Source organism: Myzus persicae, unplaced genomic scaffold (assembly GCF_001856785.1).
Source record: "Myzus persicae strain clone G006 unplaced genomic scaffold, MPER_G0061.0, whole genome shotgun sequence".
NCBI lineage: Eukaryota > Metazoa > Arthropoda > Insecta > Hemiptera > Aphididae > Myzus > Myzus persicae.
The window spans coordinates 232657-242476 of NW_019100626.1; the positions used below are offsets into that span (position 1 = coordinate 232657).

The following is a 9820-nucleotide window of genomic DNA, read 5'->3' on the forward strand; positions in this document are numbered from 1 at the left end:
TCTTTCTATACAGAAGATGTTTTTGACGATTATTGTGATTACTTCGTAGACCGTTTAGAACACGCGTTTATGCAATGTCGGTTTATCCGTTCACCGTGAAAACCAGTCAGTCGATCCCAAACCCGAGTTTAAAGACAGGAGGTATTCTGCAGCAGACGATGACGATGAGCACAGACGATGATCGTGGGCACTAGGTGTCAAAAACCCAAACCCTCAACCCTAAAAAAAAATTCCAAAAATCCATAAACCTCGCAAAACCACCTAACAGTCAATTTTTTTTTGTTTTTTTTTTTTGTTGTTCTCTTTCAGATTCGGGTGATTACGGAGAGGGCGATAAGTACTACCACTGGCCGGGCACGCTGGGATCGCCGCCGCCGCCGCCGCCGTCGTCGTTTGGTTTGTCATCGTCACCGTCACCTTTCGGTTTGCCACCGTCTGCGTCCCCCTCGTTCGGCGGTGACGGTGGTCCTGCGACCGCTTCGTCGACGACACCGTTTGTCAACTTCATCAAGCGTCCGACGCCGACGGCGCCACTGCCTTGCCGGCCTCAGCAGCCGCCCAGCCGCGCGCCTCTGTCGTCGGACATCGTGAGCTATCAGACGGGCCACTCGAACAGTTTGCCGTTGTTTATCAAATCGTCAGCCGACCGTGAGCTCGATGAGTTCCGGTCTCTGCATGCGGACATCGACGAAGATGACGACCACGACGACATCGAAAACTACGAATCGGACGACAGTGACACGGACAACGCGCGCGTGGCCGACGTCGTCCGTCTGTCGCCGTCCCCCAAATCGGCATCTTCACCTTCGCCATCCACGCAGACGTCTACGCCGCGGCCGCCTTCGCCAACGGCCTCGGCCACTGCTAAGCCACATTCGGCTTCTACGCCGCCACCATCGTTCCGCCGGCCACCGTCGCCGCTCGACGCCCTCGACCTGTCGCCGTCACCGACCATGACACCCATCCAGCCGACCATCATCGACATCGACGTCTGACCTGCCGCCACAAACGATACTATAATTCCTGCACCCACACACCCATCATTATAACTACTGCAGTCATAGTACTATATTAGTTTAAACTACACAAATATTATTTAAAATCAACGTCTATAAACCCTATCGAAAATCGATTACGCGGAAACATTTTAATCTAATGTACGTCTCCTCTCCGGCAAAAAAAATATTATCAATATCGATCAACCCGCGGTGCATTGTCACCAAAAAAATAATTAACTGGCAACATAGGTGCAAAATGGTTCAATTATCGTGACTTACAGATTGGGACCTAAGTAATCAAATATAGCACACGAGATCTTCATTTCCGGTTACCCGTAGGAATCTATCAATATAATTTGGTGCTTTCACATTATTAAGTGACTTTCAATAGTATGTGCATTACACGATGTTGCTGTACTTTCGTGGCTCACTACATTTTTCAACGGTCGATATTTGTGTGGGTTTAATATTGCGTGAAGTAAGTCTTGTATCTTTAGGTACTGTTTTCAAATTTATTTTGAAAAAAAACATTCGTTCCTCAATGATATTGGGAGTTAGTAATTTGTATTTTATGCTGAGTTTCATAAAATAATCACTAAGATATAATGAACCAACAGTGAGATAACGGTCCATGATTGATTTATGACATTTTAGATAATCATTAAATGAATCGGTTTTGTATGATTGATATACCCGGCATAAGTACCTATTATATTATAATATATAGGTATAACTACCTATCTGCATTTTGAGAAAAAATTCTTCACAGAAACTTACTAGCATAAATACATAAATCACGTATTATGTTTATTATATTGTTATATATATATAGGTATTTCAGTATTTGAATTAAGACTCGTGATATCTGAACAATGGCAACATTTATTAAAATTTTCAAACTCGATCTTATAACTATGATTAACAATTTACAACCGGCGTAATATTATATTATATTTATATGTACACACGTGTTCGTCAAAGTCGTAAATTTTACGTACAAATATAAATATTATGTCGAGTATTACTTTAAGGATATGATGGGTGGAGGATACGTTTGCATAGTTTCGCCCACAGATAGAACGGTCAACTCGCCTATCTGAAACATGTACAAGACATTTATTATAGATCGTTCTCTCTCTCTATATATATATAGACTAATATATAACTGGTATACCAGTTAATAGATACATAGTATATGGATATTATCCTACTGAAATATTGTATATTATATCACATATTTTTATCTATCTCATAATATTATTATTACTCAGAGTCGCCGTCCGTAGACGACATGTTGTGTTAATTTTAAAAAAAAAAGTGATACTGAGGTATATTAATCATTGATCTCGTTTCAGAGCACTATAATAATAAAATATTAATGAGTTCAAAAAACGATTCCAAATAGAGCTGTGATTACTAAAAAAGCAACGCGATTTAAATATTTCCCTATCGACGATGCGGGCTTTCGGTTATATATTCATTTTACAGCGTTTTCATCGCTTTCCAAGTACAATTTGCACTTGAGCTACTAGGAAAATCAAAAATTCATATTATAACCATATCACCAACTCAGTCGCAACAATGTAAATAGATACTGCGTATATAGTTGGTGCTTATGACCTGCTGTCTTCTAACTTCAAGATCGTCCATGTAGAAACTAGAGAGAAATTAATTGTTTTCCGAAACAAAAATATTATGTGTGAAAATATATATTGACTACCTTATAATTTTTTTATATATATTATTTTAAAAATTAGGTATTAAATTATTTATATTTTGATAGGTAAGTAGATAACTTGTTCGAATGAAAGATTAATATACAATTATTTTACAACATTTGAAAATACATTTCATGAATAAATCTGTAATTATTGTAATGTAATTATAATTTAATTATTATACTTTCATATAGTAGTTAAATTCGTGAATAGTTTGTCCACAATATTATGTAAATACAGTGACCCTCTCCTGGCAAAAACTTCTAAATAACAATCACCCACAAACAATGGACTTTTATGGGAATAAACAATAAACCTTCTACAAACTGAACACTCTGTATTGCAGGCGAAATTTCATTTTACATGAGTGTCATGCACTGATGCACTTAAAAGTTTCATTGTTTATAATATATATTAAAAATAGGGCGTTTTTGTAAATATGCTCACCCCTATTTTTCCTTTTAATAGTGCATATTTATTCAAATTCTGATTCCTTAAGTTTTTTAAGAAGACTTACAGACCATACTTTCAAATTTCTAATTTTTTTTTGTAAAACTTAAGGATATTCTGCGGAGGTACAAATTTCTATTTTTCTAATGAGAACAACCCTTTTTACTGAAAATTATTTAGCCGATGATTTTTTTGAAAATGTTGATGTATCTAAATCAAAATTCTAATGAATAGTGTCTGAGTTATTAAAATGTTTATACTAAAGATAATAATCCTTAAAAATGGTTTTATAAAAATAGAAACTATACATGCAATATTAATACTAGCATTTATTATACCTAGAACATTTTTACAAATTGTTTATATTGATGAATCAATAGCAATTACTAGATTTTTTAAAAATAAGCCATTACCATAGACATATTATCCTTTAAACACAAAGTTACATAACTCAAAAACTACTAGCTTGAATTTTGATTTGGATTCATCAAAATTCTCAAAAAAAAAATTAAAACGAAAAAGGGAGGTTCCTGTTTGAAAAACTGAAGTTTGTTTAGTCACAGGAACAACCTTAAGTGGTACAAAATATTTCAATGATTCAAAAATGGTCTTCTGGAAAAGTTCCAAAAATCTGAATTTTAATGTATGTATAATTTAAGCATATCAATAAGATGAGCATGCTTATAAATCACCTTGTATTTCATGCACTCAACTTAATAAATTTAATTGTTTTCGAAGTGATCTATTTTACATTTCGCTTACCACAACATCTATCGGTTGAGTTAATGCTACGATCACCATGGACGCTACTCTTTCGGGCTTCATTGACAAAGTAGATTTTTCATTTCCTCTGACACTTCCGACAGCTTCAGAGTTTACTTTTCCCGGATTGATACTCTATATGAACAAATACGACATAAAATACTAATTATTTTATCATCCGGGCATCGACAAAACATTTGAGTACACTTCCCAATAGATGTTGTACTACACGTCTACACAGATCACAGATCAATTATTTTCTAATTATTATAACTGTTTAAAATGTATTATAAAGGTACCTACATAAATTCCATGTCCACAAATAGAAATTTTATAAATATGGTCTTTAACCACAACTATTCTTGAAACTTACTGTTACTTTGATTTTTGACCCAGCATGAGCAAGTTCGTGTCTAAGTCCTTCAGTTAAATACGTAAGTGCAGTTTTCGAAGAATTGTACACTTTCTGTCCTGACGTTGGTAGTAATGTGTACCCAGCGGTGCTAAAAAACAAAATAATTATATAACTGTTGTCTCTCTATTTTAGGATATACACGGTTTCACTACATGATAACCTTAAAAGAGAAATTTTTTATTATTAAGAGTAGTTATACGGCATTAATATACAGTTAAATTATTAAGTAATATACTATTTATGCAAGTATAGTATTAAATATTGATTATTGATTGTAATTTATATTATTTAATGTAGTCAAAAATACTCAAAATACATAATATTTATTTTTAAATTATTAACTTTAAGCAATAAGCATGATTATATGTCTATACTAATATACTATCACAATACTTGTTCAAATAAATTATTTATTTCAAATAAAAGTATATAGAATAAATACATTTTAATGGTAGTAAATCTTAAAAACAATTGACATCATCTTTTGATTAAGGGTTAACGGGTGTTATGCTTATTCTCAATGAATACAGTAATTATAGATACTCAACCTGTTTATATTTATAATGTGTCCATCTAAAATACCATATTTATTCATCGATTTGTACGATTCCCTACAGCATATAGTTACTGCTATAACGTTGAGATCGAACAAATATCTCCAGTCGTTCGTTTCACCGTCTGAAACACAAGTCTCAAATTAAACTATATTATTTACATCCATCTATAGGTAACAAAAAGTTTTTTTTTTATTTAACATAAATTTCTTAGTACTTTCGTACTGATCTGTTTCAAATTGATCACTGATCACTGATGATATGTCTTTAATAAGCAATTTCATCAAGATATACAATAAGTAAATAAAGTAAATACATGCAATATGTTAGTTTAAATAATCGTCCTCACGCAACTCGAACGCACCACAAATAAATACCACCTGAAATTCATGATCTTTATCTGCCATATGCAATTCGTACATCGACGCAATATGAAAATCTCACAAAATGTTGTATTTTTAATTCTTTTTCACTTTAATAAGTTGAAACCATAGATTACCACCTATACCATTACCATACCCCAGAATATGGATGTTAAATATACGAATTATTAATAGAAAATAAATAAATACATCTTAACTTGGACAATTAAGTATTAACTTACAAAAATATTCATATACTGTTAGTAATATTTAATTTCTTGTAAATAAACATTTTAATATATAAATATAATGTATATTAGGTAGTTTGTAGGTACTTGCTTACATAGGATCGATCATACATGTATTAAAAATATTTGAGTTTCTCTTAAAGCTCCTCCCCAGGAATAATTAAGCTTTCTCTGATCACCAACCCTCCATCCATCCCACAGTAAAAGTGCCGCACAGAGCCTGAGCTGCAGTGCATAATAATATAGTATATTGATGAATACACACCCAAAATTTTGCTTTTTATCATTGTTCCTGCATTATTGATTGTGACCGACACTCCTTGGCCGATTGTGGTTTCGATCCACTTGAACATATTCAATATTTCCGATTCTCGAGTCAAATCACATTGAACCGGGAAGATTTTAGCCACAGATGACTGTAACTCGTCGGAAAGTTCCTGTACGTAGGAAACAAATTTAAAATAGCCATTTATATTTCGTTATCTCTACGGTTCAAAGTTAGAAAAAAATCAAATCATAACAAATCGCATAAGTTTTGAATTTTTAAAACCCCGCCAACTGCCAAGCATTTCATAATTGATACATAACAACATGCGATTTTCAAGTTTAAAATACATAAGCATATTATATTACCTACCACGATTTAATTTTATTGTAATTTTTTTTTTTAAACTGTACGGTCATTATATTGACTTAAGAGGACGTTATACCCGCATGTGTTATCTCTGTCTTACAAGAACGTAACATATCAAATTTTAGGTTCAGCAGATCACGTTTAGCTCTGTTAGTTTAAAAATTAGTGCGAATTTACTTCTTATTAAAATTAAAGGTAAGATTATTACGGAGGGCATCTCATGGGTTTTTTATCATATTTTAATTTTAAAGAGAATTATGACTTATGAGTATTTTAAGATGAACAAGCAATTTACATTTTTAAAATACTCATAACTCGTTTTAAAATTAAAATATAATAAAAAGCTAATGAGATGCCCTCCATAATAATCTTACTTTTGGTTTTAATAAGAAGTCACTTCACTCAAATTTTTAAACTGACAGAGCTAAACGTGATATTCTGAGCGTAAAATTTGGCATGTTACGCGCTTGTAAGACGGAGACAACACAAGCAGGTATAACGTCCTCTAACCTCTTAATGATCTATGAGGTACTTATATTACTAACTAGTGTGGAGATTTTGGAATATTTGGACAAAAAAGAAATGATGAAGGTAAATATGAAGTAAGAACAAACAAAGAATTAATATAAAATACATTCATCGTTCCACTCAGAATCTAAAATAGATTATGGAAGAATTATATGTGTACAGAGAAACGAATTGAGTCGGAGAAGTTTTTGAAAAATGAAACTCCACCATTACACGCATGTGTTATTACTTATTCCCGCCTATAATTATACAATATGCAAAATTTATGTTCAACGAAACCAATTTCAGGCAGTTAGCTTTAAATTTAAAATAAGTATTAAATGAAAGCGTCAGAATATTATCTGAGAATGAATGATAGTTCTCCTTCTCCAAGCCTCCAAGGTTTTTAGAAGTAGATAATGGAGAAAAACTTGTGAATGATAATGAGGCATAAACCCAGTTGATTGCTGTGACCTATAAGGTCTGTAAAAAGACAATGGAAGCAAACTAGAATAGATGTGAGTATAAAATGAATTAACCACCCTCTAAATCCTAATAAATACCAATCAATAGCTTAACATTGTTTACACATTGTGTTTAGAAATATTATTAAGTCCAATATGACTCTAAGGGAACGCCGTTGTATCAATATATAGGTACTTGTATCAAGTCGATTCTCCGAGCCACAGCGACGACTTTCAAAGGGTATTTGGACAGTTCGACCACGATTGACCGTCCGATCCCCGAACTAGCTCCAGTCACCAAGACGACTCTGTCAGTCCAACGATCCATTTCTTTTGTCCGAATAAAATAACTGTCGAATATTATATTATTGTATTCACAGTAAACCACACCACAAGCGGTATATACGTCGGTGCTGCAAATAAACCATCTGAATGACAGTATTTCGTCAGAGCAGTCGCAGCTCCATCTTCATACTGACCTTTTGATTGTATAACATAAGTTTTAATTGCATAATTATTTAACAACATTATATACACGATAGTTACATCATTACGTAAATATAATATGAGTTAAATAATTTTTTTTTCACTTTGAGGAGGATTCTAATCAGTTGTATTAACATATAATTTAGTGGGTAGGTGAGTGGTCAATGATCGGATATCAGGTGATAATTATTTATTATTTATTAATTACCAAACATAACATAAAATGAAAAAAAACTAAAGAATCAAAAATTTGAAATAGGTTATAAATAACAAAATAAGATTCAAAATATTTTGGAAATAAAATATAAAATAAACTCCAATCATTTCTTTTATAATTGATTATTCGGTGAAAATTAAAAATTGTATTTTTAGATATAAAGTTTTGAGTTATAAAAGAAATTACAAAATTACATTTTATAGAAAACTGGTTTTAAGTAAAAAATCCAATTACCTACTCCCAAATTATCTTATTGTTTTTCCAAATTATTTTCAGAAAGCAAGCAATAAGATTCAATTTACTACAAGTAACCACCCCCGAAATAGGGGGTAACTTCATTTTTTTTCTACTTTAGGTACCTATGTAAAGTGTAGTACACATTTTTTTTTAAATATTAGATGATATCAACAAAAAATTAACAAACTAATTGAAAATGTGTGTGGCCCTCTATTGAATATCGGTGATATATTGATATATTTTGTGAGGAGTTGCAGATTTGCGCTAAAAGCATACCTTTTCCCTTTTTCACCTGATACACTTTTCCTTCAAATCATAAAACTGGTGGATTTCCTATTCCGCCAAACTCATATAATCACTTTTCCGTGGTATATGTAAAAAAATTTTAATTCATCATCGTATAGTTCATGTTACGCGTACCTGTGTACCTATTACACATATTATAAATTTATAACTGATTTTCCCTACAATATTTTATCATCATACGGGATACGGATTATGAAAAAATAATATTAGCATATTTACAAAAAAGTGTTTAATTTTGTTAAAGTTTGAACTTATTTAGGTATATGCAGGTACGCTTGAAAAAAAACAGTGATATTTTTAATATTTGTAATTGTAGTAAGAACATGCTACAAGTGGCGCCGGAAACTATTATGAGGAACCTTGTATTCAATTATTAATCTTTTTTAAGCATGAACTAAAATGTTAACATACATAAATCGAAAAAAAATAGAGAACTTGTCTGTTTTAACTTTAATTTAATAAATTATATTTTTTTATCTTTTTATTTCATTATTAATTTGTACACCCCTCTGACAGCTACTATCATTCAATACCTCGGTAAGTACATAGTGAAATCTTTTTCATCCAGTTTTTATATTTTCAACTAAATGATACAGGCATTAGGCTACAGCTTTGGCAGAAAAGTGGAACTTCAGAATAATCCTCACCATATATTTTATTTTGAGGATAGCCGCCAAGTCAACGAAATTACTGAGTAGTGAGTAAAATATTTTGGTTAGATGAAGTCACCTTACCATAGGCGTAATTTGGGGGGAGCTTGGGATGGATAAGCTCCCCCCCTCAAAAAAAATAGTTTGTATTTAAAAAAAGTTTAAACATTTTTCTTTTTATATCTAAGATTTGAAAATTTAATACAAGATTCCTCATCAGTTTGTCTACTTTTATCAAAAAAAAATGTCTACTGGAAAGTCAAATTAAATATTTATGAGCGTTTGAAGTTTAAATTTTTACCACATTGGATATTCACTTGATTTCTAATGGAATGTTTTTCTTATTTCGTAGTAATTCAAAAACGAATAATCTTAGATACTTGAATTTTCCACATTTTTATTTTATCATTTTCTATACTTGATAACATTTTCAAATGATTTTGACACGTTTTGAAGGCTTTGAACTGTTAATGTACGTTTTCAATTTTTTTTAGTTTTTGTTTTTACAAGTGTCAATAAAATGTTATTTGTGGAAGAAAATATAAGAACATAGTATGGTTATGTACCTACCTATTGAATTATGCGTAGTATCTAACCTATAACCTTACAGATTACATTGTAAGCTCAAAAGTCAAAGTCAATCTTTATCTAAAATGTATAGCACCTATAAGAACAAAACAATGATAAAATTACACTTTAATACTATGAATTATAATATCGCATCTGCACGTCACCTCCTCAAAAATGCTACAACACTCGAAGAAGCCCTCAATCAAACCAACATCGCCAATATTTTCAATTTTTTTAAACTA

The 9820-nt window shown here is 31.9% G+C and overlaps 2 protein-coding genes across 2 annotated transcripts; one reads left to right on the top strand and one right to left on the bottom strand.

The window, feature by feature from the left end:
* Positions 1–74: 74 nt before the first annotated feature.
* Positions 75–995, top strand: LOC111037655 (flocculation protein FLO11-like). Its single transcript, XM_022320341.1, has 2 exons — positions 75–141; positions 310–995. The coding sequence occupies exons 1-2, from the start codon at positions 75–77 to the stop codon at positions 993–995; spliced, it is 753 nt and encodes a 250-aa protein (XP_022176033.1).
* An 867-nt stretch (positions 996–1862) lies between these two features.
* Positions 1863–7604, bottom strand: LOC111037565 (dehydrogenase/reductase SDR family member 11-like). Its single transcript, XM_022320219.1, has 6 exons — positions 7309–7604; positions 5773–5944; positions 4892–5021; positions 4302–4431; positions 3929–4063; positions 1863–2094 (listed from the first exon to the last, which is right to left on the bottom strand). The coding sequence occupies exons 1-6, from the start codon at positions 7438–7440 to the stop codon at positions 2020–2022; spliced, it is 774 nt and encodes a 257-aa protein (XP_022175911.1). The 5' UTR covers positions 7441–7604; the 3' UTR covers positions 1863–2019.
* Positions 7605–9820: the final 2216 nt, after the last annotated feature.

Coding starts and splice junctions, on each gene's coding strand:
- LOC111037565 (XM_022320219.1), bottom strand. CDS start 7,440: ATGGATCGTTGGACTGACAGAGTCGTCTTGGTGACTGGAGCTAGTTCG. Junction 4,064..4,301: donor GGTCAAAAATCAAAGTAACA/GTAAGTTTCAAG, acceptor TTGTTCATATAG/AGTATCAATCCGGGAAAAGT. Junction 2,095..3,928: donor CTCAACCGATAGATGTTGTG/GTAAGCGAAATG, acceptor TACATGTTTCAG/ATAGGCGAGTTGACCGTTCT.
- LOC111037655 (XM_022320341.1), top strand. CDS start 75: ATGTCGGTTTATCCGTTCACCGTGAAAACCAGTCAGTCGATCCCAAAC. Junction 142..309: donor CCCGAGTTTAAAGACAGGAG/GTATTCTGCAGC, acceptor GTTCTCTTTCAG/ATTCGGGTGATTACGGAGAG.